General features: G+C 48.0%; 1 protein-coding gene across 7 annotated transcripts in view; it reads left to right on the forward strand.

Moving 5' to 3' along the window:
• KIAA0232 (KIAA0232 ortholog) overlaps positions 1 to 13754 on the forward strand; it is a 58750-nt gene that overhangs the window by 24598 nt on the left and 20398 nt on the right. For 5 of the 7 annotated variants that reach the window (XM_035005340.1, XM_035005344.1, XM_035005342.1 and 2 more), the window contains exons 4-5: positions 11647 to 11713; positions 12816 to 12897. In XM_035005340.1, the coding sequence (XP_034861231.1) occupies positions 11647 to 11713; positions 12816 to 12897 (149 nt within the window). Of the gene's footprint in view, positions 1 to 9593; positions 10213 to 10969; positions 11463 to 11646; positions 11714 to 12815; positions 12898 to 13754 lie in introns of those variants that run through there. The other 2 variants (XM_035005346.1, XM_035005347.1) reach the window with 2 other exon arrangements.

Genomic DNA, 13754 nt, shown 5'->3' on the forward strand with positions numbered 1-13754 from the left:
TTTAGCACCCTGAAAAACAAAATGGTTTTAGAATATAATCACCCATTTAAATTACTACTATACAATTCTTTTTTCTTTAAAAATTTTATTTATTTATTTGACAGACACCTTACAAACTACCCAATGAGAGAGAGCACAAGCGGGGAGGGGGGGTGGGAGAGGGAGGAGCAGACTCCCCGCTGAGCAGGGAGCCTGATGCAGGCTCGATACTAAGACCCCGGGATCATGAGCCGAAGGTAGACGCTTAGCCAGTTGAGCCACCCAGGCGTCCCGATACTGTGCAGTTCTTACTAACTCACTATAAGATGTACTCTCTGAGATCCCACTACTTTGAAAATTATTTTATTTTGCTTTTACTGGTTATTTGAGATGGTGTGGTTTAAGTACCTTTTATGAAGCAGAGTTGAATTGAAAGGATTCTGTCGTCTAGAACCTTCTTAATTTAAATGGGTGATTATTTTCTTTTTTTTTTTAAGATTTTATTTATTTATTTGACAGAGAGAGAGCACAAGTAGGCAGAGAGGCAGGCACAGGGAGAAGGAGAAGCAGGCTCCCCACGAAACAGAGAGCCTGACGCAGGACTTGATCCCAGGACGCTGGGATCATGACCTGAGCCGAAGTCAGGCGCTTAACCATCTGAGCCACCCAGGCGCCCCTAAGTGGGTGATTATATTCTAAAACCATTTTGTTCTTTCAGGATGCTAAGGGACATGACAAATATTTTATGTGAGTATTAGAAGATGACTAAAACAATCCTAGGAGTTCTCTAATGGCTGATGTTGGGGTGACCGGCTTTGCTGCCTTGGGTAGTTTGTAAGGTGTCTTCTTGTGGCCACCGCCTAGCGCCCACGCCTCCTGAGGCTTGTGCAGGAAGTCCCAGCTGTGCGTTCTCCCCCTGCCAGCACGTTCTCAGAGACCCAGCCCCTGGCACTGTCTCGTCCTGCTCATGCGGGCCTCACATCCTCAGTTGCACTGGCTCATTTCTGTCTTCCCTTCGTGACGTGCTCCTTGGGGACCGAGACCGTGAGCTCCCTGTGTGCTGGTCTGGTGCCTGACAGCCGCGAGTGCCGTCTCAGGGGAGGCGCCGACTGTCTCTTGAATGCAGTTGTGCACTCGGATGTTCAGGAGTCTCCCCTTGACATCCCGACCCTTCCTGTCCTCTCCCACCGGGTTCCTCTCTTGATTGCACGAAACTGCTGCCTCCTCGACTGTGGGAGAGGGATTTGCAAGTTAACCGCTCATGTGGCTGACTTCGGAACTGTTTCATCACAACAAGTGGGAACATCAGGAACCTAGTTTAAGAAAAGGCGGGCATAGGGGTGCTTGGGTGGCTCAGTCGTTAGGCGTCTGCCTTCGGCTCAGGTCAGGATCCCAGGGTCCTGGGATCGAGCCCCACATCGGGCTCCCTGCTCTTCGGGAAGCCTGCTTCTCCCTCTCCCACTCCCCCTGCTTGTGTTCCCTCTCTCGCTGTGTCTCTCTCTGTCGAATAAATAAATAAAATCTTTAAAAAAAAAAAAAAGAAAAAGAAAAGGCGGGCATATACATGAAGGGCGTAGGGTTATCTCCCTGAAACCAGGCCTGGAAATGCACAGCCTGAGGAGCGGCCTCAACCGGGAACGAAATAATTGGCAGCTAAAGTCATTTACTCAATGATCCGCAATCTCTCATTTGCTTCTCTCTCTGCTTCTGGGTCATTCTGCCTCTCTCTGAAGTCTGGCTTTCTCTCCTTTAGCACACACAGTGAGAAAACCACCCTGCCAGCCCCATCCCAGCACCACTGCTGAAGGCTAGTATCCACTCTTCAGCTAGGGAGAAATGTCATTGGCTGGGCTTGGGCAGAAGCCCCCCCACCCCCCAAATGGGTGAGCTGCAAGGAGGGGGCAGAGTTGCCTGGGGGTCCACTCCTGGAGCAGGGGCAGTACTGAGAGAGAAGGGGGTGATGTTGGGTAGTTTCCCAAAAGGTATTTTCTACCTGACACTGAAGGGAAAGTAAGTTGGAGTTGAAAATGGCGGATGGTTTTTTAAAGGAGAGGTTAGTTCAGGTAAATTCTTTGAGTAAAATCCAAAGAAGCTGCTGAGTCATGCTTGGGAGGAAAATGTGAGTCAAGAGTTTCAGTCTGGGAGAGGATCTTATTTCTTTGGACCAAAGTTGCTGAGAAATGCCTCTTGCCTTCGACTCGTGGTGAAGGAAAGCCGAGTGGAAAACCAGGGCGCCCAACATGAACCGCGGAAGTGAGGAGTACCCGCACCTTCTCCTAGCCTAACACAAGACCCTGCTCCCCCCTGCCTTGTGGCGTTCATGTCTGGTTCCTCCTAGCTGAGCGTGATGTGTGCTGGAAAGGACTTGGTGTCAAGTAGGAACAGTGCAGGCAAAGGAGAGTGGTTCTTTCCATTGTTGCTTTGGAAAAAATGCATTCCTTTGCCGGAAAGTCAAAGGGGGGATTTTTGTTTTCAAGCCCAGTGAAGTCTTCTTGTTTGATTTGTTCTTCTCATTTCATAAAAAATTGTTGCATTGCTTTTTCCTAACAATGATGGCTTTTAATCTTACCAAATGAAAACGAGCTGAGTAAGTGAATTTGCGAGGCATGTACTGGGAGCTGGGGACGTGCCTGCAGAATGAAGGAAGAGGAAGTAGGAAGTTCTCAAGCCTCTTCAGCGCTGCTGCTATGTCTGCATCAACACACACGCTCTTTTTTTTTTTTTTAAGATTTTATTTATTTATTTGACAGAGAGAGACACAGCGAGAGAGGGAACACAAGCAGGGGGAGTGGGGGAGGGAGAATCAGGCTTCCCGCGGAACAGGGAGCCCGACGCGGGGCTCGATCCCAGCACCCTGGAACGATGACCTGAGCCGAAGGCAGACGCCCAACGACTGAGCCACCCAGGCGCCCCGACATACAGACTCCTTAAGCCAGCTCTCTGGATTTTGGGGAGTCAGTGGAAAGAACTTAAAAAAAATCCCTCTTTCCTTATGGCCTGTGACGGTAGAAAGGAATCACTGTGGATGTTCATAAACTGTAGGCTGTATGTCCCCAAGCTTTTCTTTCTAGAATCTGTCTGGCAGCTTCAGTGAAAATAAAGGTATGAAGAGGTCCTACGTAGGAAATTAGAATGCAAAAGGTTTGTTTTCTGTTTTGGCCACAGTGAGTGTTCGTGTATGCGTATGATGTTCATTTCCTAAATATTGAGGATGGTAACATACATGGTGCCGTGCTTTGCTTTCCCACCCAGTCACTACCAACTGGCCAGAATCAAAAGTCTCAAACGAGCTTACAACCTGATTAAAATGTCAATGATACAACCACAAGACAGTAACATAAATGTGGCTGTCGTCGTATCAGGTAGGTGGCTAGGGGTGATGTTACGCGTTCCCCACGAATTCTCTTCTCATGACTTTCAGATGTGTGCGTGTGTTGTACTATTACAAGGTACAGTGTTAGTTGTTTCTTTAAAAGCATCCATAGCATCAGGCTCTTCACTGCGTCGTGGTTTCAGGAGGATGGCCGACTTCCCTGACTCCACTTTTACATACTTGTGAGGTGACACTGTCTCCTCCCACTCTCTCCCTGCAGCAAGTTGTACCCCCACATTGCAGCACATCCGTTGGACCTGCTCAACCCAATATTTTGTCTAAGGGACGTCACCAAAACAGTAGGAAACTCCGTTATGTCCAATTTAATTTTAGACATTGAATAAAGTTTAGCAGCACCTGCAAAGACTTCGGGCAGTTGGTATTGATTCCCCCAGGAGGTCATGACCTTCGTGGGCTTTGCCTTGGTGAGGTCCGGGGGAGGTCCTGCTGAAGCTGCTGTTGCCGATTCCCTTCATCTGCACCAGCACGTGACCTGCACTTCTCCCGGCGCTCATTTTGTCTGGCACGGTTGCATCTGCTTTGGTTGCAGTTGTACCAGGGCCTGGAAAGGGGACGGTGCCCCTCATGCCCCCCAGATGGCTGGTGGCATCAAGTGATGCTCTCCTGAGCCGTCTCTCTTTGTCGGCGGTGGACAGACCATGTGCCTGCTGTCAGTTACATTCAGGCCTCTTGCCCCATTTTAAAAACCATAAAACAATGTTGGAGTTTGCCGGCTCTTGTTTTTGGAATCCTCAAGTTTCCATGCTTCTGTTTTCTCAGTCCCCGGAGTCGGAGCTTTTTGTATTGTTTTTGTTTCCATTTTAACAACGAGTTCTGTTTCTGGCTATTTTAATGGAGCTCCTGAAAGCTGCGTCAAAGCTAGTATTTCGTCGCCCGGTTTGGGTATCAGTGGAAGATGAGGAACCGCAGCAGGCCCTGTTCGGGGAGTAAGTCAGGCTCGCAGCGATGACTGGGTGAGGTTCTGGAAGTAGCGCTGCTGCTCGGCCTGGGCAGTCGCTCGGCCTGAGGCTGCCACGGAGCCTCACGGAGGGATCAATGCCCCGGGTTCCTTAGGGGCTTATTGCAGTCGCCCATATTCCCACATTGACCGAAGCCCGCCAGTGAAGGCCCGTCGTGCATCTTCGTATTTGCGCATGTGTTGTTTATATGCTGTACAGGGTTGCATATGCAAAAACTGTTCCATGGCAGTCTGTTGTTGAAGTTAATTTTGACAATATATATTAATTGTGTCTTTGCACACTGACTTTTGAACTTAACTCATTCTGGATAAATAGCATCAAAACAATGATAAGTAACATTTATGGAGCACTTAAAATTAGATTCTGAACATTGCAAGAGGTGAGGCTGTGCTCCCTCTGTAGGCCAGAGCCCTGAGAAGCCGGTCAATGGTCGCTAAAGCTGAGGAGACTCACGGTGGCTGCGCTGTCCCAGCCAGCCCTGGCGAGGAAGCCTCAGCCGTATCTCAGTATTGATGGTGGGAGGCATTCAAGGACACCTGTAGGCCCTTGGGAGGATTTTGGCTTTTCCTCTGGGAAGCAGTGAAGTGTTGGAGGGCCTGGAGCAGAGACTAGTGTAACCTGACTTCAAAGCTCATAGGACCCCGTGGGCCGCTGCACTGAGGCAGGACGGGACAGGACAGGGCACGGGCAGACTCTGAGAAGGTGGTGGTCTGGAAGGTAGAGGACAGTGAAAACTAGTGGGATTCTAAATACGTTTTGACGGGACTCAATTTGGGGTGGAGAAAAGGGAGGAGTTGGAGAGGATAGCTACAATTTTTGGTCTGAGCAACTGCAAGAATGCAGTTTTCAGGGATGCCTGGTTTGAGGGGCTCAGTCGGTTGAGCATCTGACTCTTAGATTTCAACTTAGGTCATGATCTCAGGGATGGGACATCAAGCCCCATGTCGGGCTCCGTGCTCAGTACAGTCTGCTTAGGATCCTCTCCCTCTGCTGTTCCCCCCTGCTCATGCTCTCTTTCTCTCTCAAATCTTTTTTTTTTTTTAAGATTTTATTTATTTATTTGTCAAACAGAGAGATAGCACACAAGCAGGGAGAGGGGCAGAGGGAGAGGGAGAAGCAGTCTCCCTGCTGAGCAGGGAGCCCGATGTGGGGCTCAATCCCAGGACCCCGAGATCATGACCTGAGCCGAAGGCAGATGCTTAACGGACTGAGCCACCCAAGCACCCCTCAGACAAATCTTTAAAAAAAAAATATGCAGTTTTCATTTCTGAGGAAAGGAAATTAGGGAAAAAACACTAATCTGTGGGTGGAGGTATGAATAGAGCTTTGAACGTGAGCTTGCTGGGAAGAGGGCCACATGGAGACTCAGAAAGGATGGTTGGGTGTGTGAGGGCTGGTGGGGCTGCGTGGTTCAGGGAGGATGTGGAATAATAGACCATTGGCTTGTTTCTGTAGCTCACCCAGACCCGGAGATCTCCTGTCTCCAGGGCCAGGTAGGAGGCTGGGTATGTAGGACAATAGAGAGCGGTGAGGCCTGATGGGGCCAGATCTTTTGATCTCTCTTTAGAAGAAGTGGGAAATTGTGTGTGTGTGTTTTAAAGATTTTATTTATTTGACAGAGAGAGACACAGTGAGAGGGAACACAAGCAGAGGGGGAGTGGGAGTGGGAGGAGCAGGCTCCCCGCTGAGCAGGGAGCCCGATGCGGGGCTCTATCCCAGGACCTCGGGATCATGACCTGAGCCGAAGGCAGACGCTTAACGACTGAGCCACCCAGGTGCCCGAAATTGTGGTTTTTACAAGAAATTTTTGAATATCAAATGTCAAGAAGTACGGATATGAGAAAAGGAAAGAAATGGGAACTGCTGAAATCTGTGGCCAAGGGGGCGGGAGGGCAAGCAAGTGGCCTGTGGGGGGTTGTGGTGTGGGCCATAAATCGGACTGCGTGCACGAGGGGGCGTTTTGCACCCCCTGCTACAGACGAGGCAAAGCAGAGTTATCTTTTTCTAAGGCTTCATTCCTCACTTTATTTGATCGTTACTTGTAACAGATGCTGACATCCTCTACTTCTTATGATAAATAACTGGTTTTTTGTCTATCATTCTAAGAAGAAGTGGATCTTGTCTTCCCTGGCATGTGGTAGGCATTTGATAATATTTATCCAATGGATACGTCTCCCCTCCTCTCTACCATATTCTAGAGAGCAGCTGTAAATGAGAGCTGGAGGCAGCCAGCGGGTAGATTTTCATAGATCTTCCTGTGGTCAGGGATGGGAATCACAACCCTCATGCAGGTGCCTTGGCAGAAACAGCTTTTTGTTTGGGTTTTTAAATATATATATATATATATTTTGAATGCCTATAGGCCCAAGATGTTTACTCTGTCTGCATAGTGCGTGCTCCCTCCCCCACTTTCTATTGCGTTATAGTTGGCCACATTACATACTTCTGCTACTTCCATGGCCACTGAAGGCAGGAGCTTATGAACCCTGGTATAGATTCTTCAGTTGTGTCACTTGGTGCTCTTTTGTTTATTGGCTTAACGTTAACTTAGTTCTAAATTTTAAAAAGTATTTTAAAATGGAAGTGATCCTTTACAGTTTATCGGCACTGGTCATCGTTCCTTGGTATTTAGCTGGGTTTCCTCCCACTAATCTTCCAACTGTGCTTTAGAAATTGAAGTCTGAGGGGCGCCTGGGTGGCTCAGTCAGTTAAGTGTCCGCCTCTTGATTTCAGATCAGGTCATGATCTCAGGATTGTGAAATTGAGCCCTGCATTGGGTATGCTTTGGGTGTGGAGCCTCTTTAAGATTCTCCCTCTCCCTCTGCTCCTCCCCCCGCAGCTCATGTGAGTGCACTCTCTCACTGTCTCTCTAAAAAAATAAATAAATACAAATAAAACTCTGAGATATGAAAAATAGTAAAAGAGCTCCGTCCATGTGCAGGGTAGGAGTATTTGGAAGTGTGTACCTTGGTTAAGTACCCCAAAACTTAATGACTTACACCAACAGTCCTTTTTACTTGCTCACAGTTGTGTGGGTCAGCTAGGACTCAGCTGGGAGGTTCTGTTGATGGTCTTGTTTGGGGTTTCATATGCTTGCAATCAGATGGCAGCTGGGCCTGGAAGATGCAAGATTGCTCTCCTCACTTGTCTTTGTCTCTGTGGGGATCACTAGCTGTGACCTCCACGTGGCTAGTATAGGGCTCTGTGCAGGCAGGTGGAGCCCAGGAGGTAGCATCCCGAGAGCACGGGCATCACACTCGCTGGTGTGCCACCGTGGGCGGGGCCTGCACTGGGCTGAGTGCCAGGAGACATGGCTCATCGGGAGCCCCAAAGTGCTAGGCTTTCCCCGTCCTGACACATACTTTCTGGAGCGATGGAACCAGGCAGGACACCAGGCACCCGAGATGGTGTGAGACGCCTTACTGGAAATTGCAGACTATTAAGTCAACAGATTGGTGAATGAATCCTCCCCGTCCCTTTCTTCCGTCCAGCTGCCATGGTGCCAAAGGTCGGGGCCGCTGTGAAGAAGAGACATTCAGGGGACAAAGTGATGTCTTCAGTTCTGAACACATAGCAGAGATGAAAAAGCTCAGCAGAAGAGTTGGAAAGGAGAGTGGAGGGACTCCCCAGGAAGTAGAACAGGAGCACTGCAGAAGCAGTGGGCAGGAGAGAAGTTGGGGGGCTGGTGTAGGAAGTGCAGTAGCCGCCCACAGGAGACGCATCATCCCTGGTGTCACCATTTCCTGGCTGTGGAAAGACAGGGGTGATCTGTGAATGATTTAGGTAGGGTTGCGTGGTGAGCCCTGGCATGACGTTCAAACCCACGTCTTTTTGACTCCCCTGTTGCTCCCTGTGAATGGAACACCCGAGTGTCCTGTTGGTTAGTGACCATAGGGTTGGGGTGGGAGTGCCCAGCAGTTTGGGAATGTCCAGTTCACGTGATCTCTCCATAGAAGATGAACCTTTGAGATGGATAGAATAGCGACAGAAACCTTTGAATGTGGAGAGGAGAGAGGATGGGGGACTGAGTGCAATGGCCTTTGTTTCCCTCATGATGACAAGGATGGGTACTGTGGAGAGGCTGGAGAAGGACTGAACATACTGTGGAAAGGGAGCACAAGACCGAATTCTCCAGGAGCAGTGAGGGAGTAGCTACCGCATCTGACGGAGGCTCGGGCTCCATGGGCACGTCTGTGTCCTCAGCACCTCTCGCAGCCTCCGGCGAGGGAGTGTGGCTATGCCGGGGCCTCGGAGGCCGGGCAGAATCCGGGGGACTTGGGCTGATCTGGGTCAGGTTAATTACCTTTCTTACTCCTCCAGTTTCCAACTCAAAGCAGAGCAAAATTTAAAGGCATTTTAGAATCAGTGAATCCATTAATGAGATTCTGGAAAATGGAAAACATACACAAAATGTAGAAATGGCACCAGTGTTTAGGTGACTGATGTGACAGGCACTCTGATGGCGCCTCACACATCCGTCATCCTAGTTTGCCCTCGCGAATCTCGAGGGGAAAGTGTAGTGTTGTCAGCGTCCCGGATCAGGTTCACTCACCTGCTGCTCAGTGCGTATGTGCAAGGTGGGAACTCAGACCCAGCCCAGTGGGACCCCAGGGCCAAATACATTCCACTCGGCCATTCCCTCTGAGCAGCAGGACAGGGCCCTGTCTCTCCGGGGGTCACGCCTGGCCCAGGGGGCTCGTGACCGTCCGTTGACCGAGTGAGTGCTAAACCAGTGGATGCTCATGCATTCAGAAACTGGCCAGTCCCCATGTGTGCTTCCCCAGTTCTGGATTTGGAGGACGGTTGCTTGACTTTAGCGTGCTCTTACTGTTCCGGGGGGTGGGGGGCATTTTCACACGTTCATTTGTTGCTGGGCCATGACTGTGGGTGGTACCGTTCGGAAAAACAGTTCATGAGTTCAGTGAGTGGTAGTATTTTCACCTGTAGTGTGTTCTCCCTTACAGTTGTCACTGTTAGTTCATTCCTTTTTTTTTTTTTAGATGTTATTTATTTATGAGGGAGACAGGAGCACAGGGAGAGGGAGAGGGACAAGCCGACACGGGGCTTGATCTCACAACTGAGATCTTGACCCGAGCTGAAACCAAGAGTCAGATACTTAACTGACTGAGTCACCCAGACGCCTCTAATTTACTTTATTTCTTAAGATACGGTAGGCTCCCAGTATTCTTGAATGCCCTCGGGATATGATATACTATGGAAATACTAAAATACCTAATAGTTTATATCATAATTGGGAAAGTAAATGGGATTTCTCATTAACAGCAACAAATTAACATTGTAGAATGCCTGCTGGGAGATGAGCGGGTACAGTGCTGCTTTGGGTACCCCATTTTGTGTCTCAGTTTACAGTTGCAACCCCGCAGTCTAATGATTATGTGTAATGTAAGTAGGATGCTGCAGGAGTCAGGGAAGGAAGACAGAAGCCTGGTGGGGAGAGCTTGCCTTTACGTACAGAGTTAAGGAGGAAGCTCCCTGTTTTGTTGCCATTTATATATGAGAGCAAATATATATACTTCTAAACTGCATTACTGCACAGAGCAACTCAACTTGACAGATGTGTGGACGCAATTTCCGAGACAAAGCATGAAACATAATATCTCGTCCCTTGGTTCTCATGCTTGTTCCGTGTAGATTGAAACGGCCGGCCGCTAGAGGGTCCCGAACGGACTTGAACAGGCGATCCCTAGAGGCTCGGTCTTCAGCACTGGAGCCTGGCACTAGGTTTAGAAACACAGGGACATGGGCTTGCTGTACAGAGCAGCATGCAGCAAGCGGCTTGTCAGCTGACACTGGTGTTAGGTTCATGGTCTGGAGGAAATGCAATAAAACAGCCACATCGTGCACACCTTGAACATTATGGTAAGCGGAGGCTTTCTGATGGGACTGTGGCGGCCGAGCAGGGTCTGGGACTAACATTTGCTGCGGCTTTTCTGAGTGGTTTTAAGGGAAGGACGGCTCTTTCGTGGCCCATTTCCCTGTCGCCCTCTGGCCTGTCTCCCCACTAAATGCTGTGGTCTGCCGTAGGTAGAGTGTAACTGTCCCTGTCTACAGCTAACCATTTTCTCTGTGCTCTGTTTCTTGCTGTTCAAACTGGAGCTGTGCGGTGTCTTCTTTTAGGATATCTATAATACTTGTGCTGAGTCATTTTGAGTTCAGTGAATGGGGAAAAGTTCTATTTTTAGCCCCTCAAGAACCCATGAGGGCAGCGGGTTGAGCAGAGTCATGTGCACCTGTCCGCCGGGTTGGGCCCACCTAAGAGAGACTCACTTCCAATTTAAACAGGACTTTTGACCACTGAATAAAGGTTCTCAGAAATACGTTTGTTCTTCTCATACCCTGTGAAGGGTTTTTCTTTCTTCCTTGAGAAAGAGAAAATTGTTAAAGTTGAAAAGTCTACACAGTGAAAGCTGATTTGTTTGTGCCAGTTTGCAGTATTCCTCTTTCTTTAACCTTTGGCTCTTTTTTTTTTTTTTTAAATTAATTAATTTATTTATTCATGAAAGTCAGAGAGAGAGAGAGAGAGGCAGAGGCAGAGGGAGAGAAGCAGGCTCCCCGCCTAGCAGGGAGCCCAATGTGGGACTCGATCCCAGGACCCTGGGATCATGACCTGAGCCGAAGGCAGACGCTTAACCATCTGAGCCACCCAGGCGCCCCAACCTTTGGCTCTTCTGGTTAGCCTCCCTATTCCAGGCTCCTGTGTGCACTGTCCTTAGCTGCCCCCCACCCCCCCCAGTGGAGCCTAATGCCCTGCTCGTGACTAGTCAGAGAAAACCGAGCTTCTGTGCCCGCTCTCGGCTGTGGGGGCCGTGCACTGCGCTCTCTGTTGCCGTCATCAGTGTTCACTTCCCATAAGAAAACATTGGCCTTCTTTTCTCTAGACTGTGAGCTCCTAGAGGAGCTGCATGTGATTTGTGTGATTTCCCCCGCCCCGTGTATTGAGTCTGATAAAAGACCTTGCTCATGTAGATATCGAATATTGTTTTGGACGGTGACTGACTTGTAGCCGTATGACGGGCACATACGTGTGTCGGCCACACCGCAAGCAGATGCTACACCCCTGGGAGGACAGGCCGTCCTGGGAGGCACGTTAATGTTTTCACATTTTATCAGTAAGTGCCACTGACTGTACTGGATTCGTAAAATACGTCTGCTAGGTCTGATCAGCTCTTGTGTGGTTTAAATATTGCTAACGTATTTCATTTGGAACAGGGAAGATTGGTAAAACCTTTATATTAAACTAAGAGTGTACAAGGGCCTGGTAGTAAACTAACGGGTATTTTTGTTCTCACACAGAGCTCTGGTATCGAGACCTTAGTGGAGGAGCTCTGCTCCAGACTCAAAGACCTTCAGAGTAAGCAAGGTGAGTGCACAGCCTCCAGAACCCGTCCGCACACAGTGGGCTTCGGGCACCGAGAGATTTGACTCAGGAGATGCTAGAATCGGCCAGAGACAGACAAGAAGAAGCAAGTCTCTGTGTCCAGTGTGTCGCCATCCAGCAGCATGCTGTGCCTTGAGCTGCAGTGGCTTCTTGGTCACCCTCAGCAGTCACTCGTAGATAATCCCTGCTCTCAAAGGAGCAACTTAATTCACAGGTGCCCTCATTGGGGGTGGCGGGGGGTGGCAGGTATGTTTGGTGTCCTCTTCACATCGAAGTACAGGGATCAGGAGCAATATTTTCACTTTCCCATCCTCGCCCCCCCGTTGGTATCTGCCTGTAGACATCAAGGCCTCCAAAGGTTTCGACTGTATTTTAGGCCCAAAAGGAACTTCTGCCTTGGCTGTCAGGTTTTTTTGGAAAGGCGGTTTTGGGGCTCGTTAAAGTCATTTTGACTCATGAAACCTCACAGCTTCTTGTGGTAACTTTTCTGCAAGCCCTTGGTGAAAGCTACGTATTAAGGTCAAGGGTCTTGGTTTCCTTGTCTTCTCCATGGCCATTTTTGCTCCCCGCCAAGCTTGAGCCTTCTTGAAGAGTTTGTTTGTTTGTAACCGAAGGCAGTCCCGGGAGCTAAGCTGAGAGTTCAGCCCTTCGCTTCTGTTTTAGTTGACACACAGCCCTTGCTCACCTAGATGTTGTAACAGAGCTGATTGTAATGGGTTTTCTTTCTTTCTTTTTTTAAAAGATTTTATTTATTTATTTATTTGACAGAGAGAGAGAGGGAACACAAGCAGGGGGAGTGGGAGAGGGAGAAGCAGGCTTCCCGCTGAGCAGGGAGCCCGGTGTGGGACTCGATCCCAGGACCCTGGGATCATGACCCAAACCGAAGGCAGACGCTTAACGACTGAGCCACCCAGGCGCCCCAAGAAAAGAGATTTTTATTAAAAAGACAGATGGGTCTAGAGTTCTTTTAAAGCCATAAAGCCTTTATAAGTTCTGATTAAAGTTACTTGAAAAACTTTAAAAAACAGGAGCATTTATTAACTAGATATAAGACCTATCTTTCTGAATTTTTGTTTCGTAACAGAAGAGAAGATTCACAAAAAGTTAGAGGGGTCTCCCTCTCCAGAGGCAGAATTATCCCCTACAGCAAAGGATCAAGTGGAAATGTATGTAACATTGTATTCAGTAATAAAGTGTGCATTTGTTAAAATCAGACTAATAACTGCTATGTGGTTTACAGTTTTTGTTTGTTGTCTTGTATTTAATTTCATATTTTATAATTCAGTAAACACTTGTTGAGCACTTACTATGTGCTTGACATAGAATTCAGACGTGAATAAGAGAGTCCTATCCTTATCCTACATATTGAATCAGTGTTTGTGAAATGAATGAATGGAGCAAGCAAGGTTATTATATATAGTCCATTCGCATGCTATCACACCAGTCCTTGGAGATAGCTGTGAGAAAATATGCTCATCCTTGTTTTACATACAAGGAGACCAAGTTTTCTCCCGCTGATTACAAAGAAATGTGGGCAAGTCATTGACCTTGCCAAGCTTGTTTCCTGAAGATGCTCCTGGATCTTTCTTTGTAAATGGTTAGTAAAATCAGCTACACTATAAGCAGAACTTCCTTATTATACGTTTTATTTGAATCTTTGGAACTTCTCGAACTTAAGGTGAAAATAGCTCATATTGGCTGGTGTAGACCTGTGCCGTCCAGTGTGGGCTCCCTGAGCCACGTGTGGCTATTTAGCCCTTGGTATGTGGCTTCTTCAAATTGAGATGTGCTGTAAATGTAAAATTCTCACCAGATTTCGAAGACTTGGTATAAAAAAGAATGTAAAATACTGCATTAATATTTTTAAATATCAATTACATGGTGAAATGATAATGTTGTGGATGTATTTGTTTAAGTAAAATACATTATTAAATTCAGTTTCACCTTTTTTTCCTTACACTTTTAATGTGACTCCTAGGACATTAAAAATTATATTTGAGGCTCACCATGTATTTCTGTAGAA

The sequence above is a fragment of the Mirounga leonina genome, unplaced genomic scaffold, assembly GCF_011800145.1.
Source record: "Mirounga leonina isolate KUSES-001 unplaced genomic scaffold, KU_Mleo_1.0 Mir_129, whole genome shotgun sequence".
NCBI lineage: Eukaryota > Metazoa > Chordata > Mammalia > Carnivora > Phocidae > Mirounga > Mirounga leonina.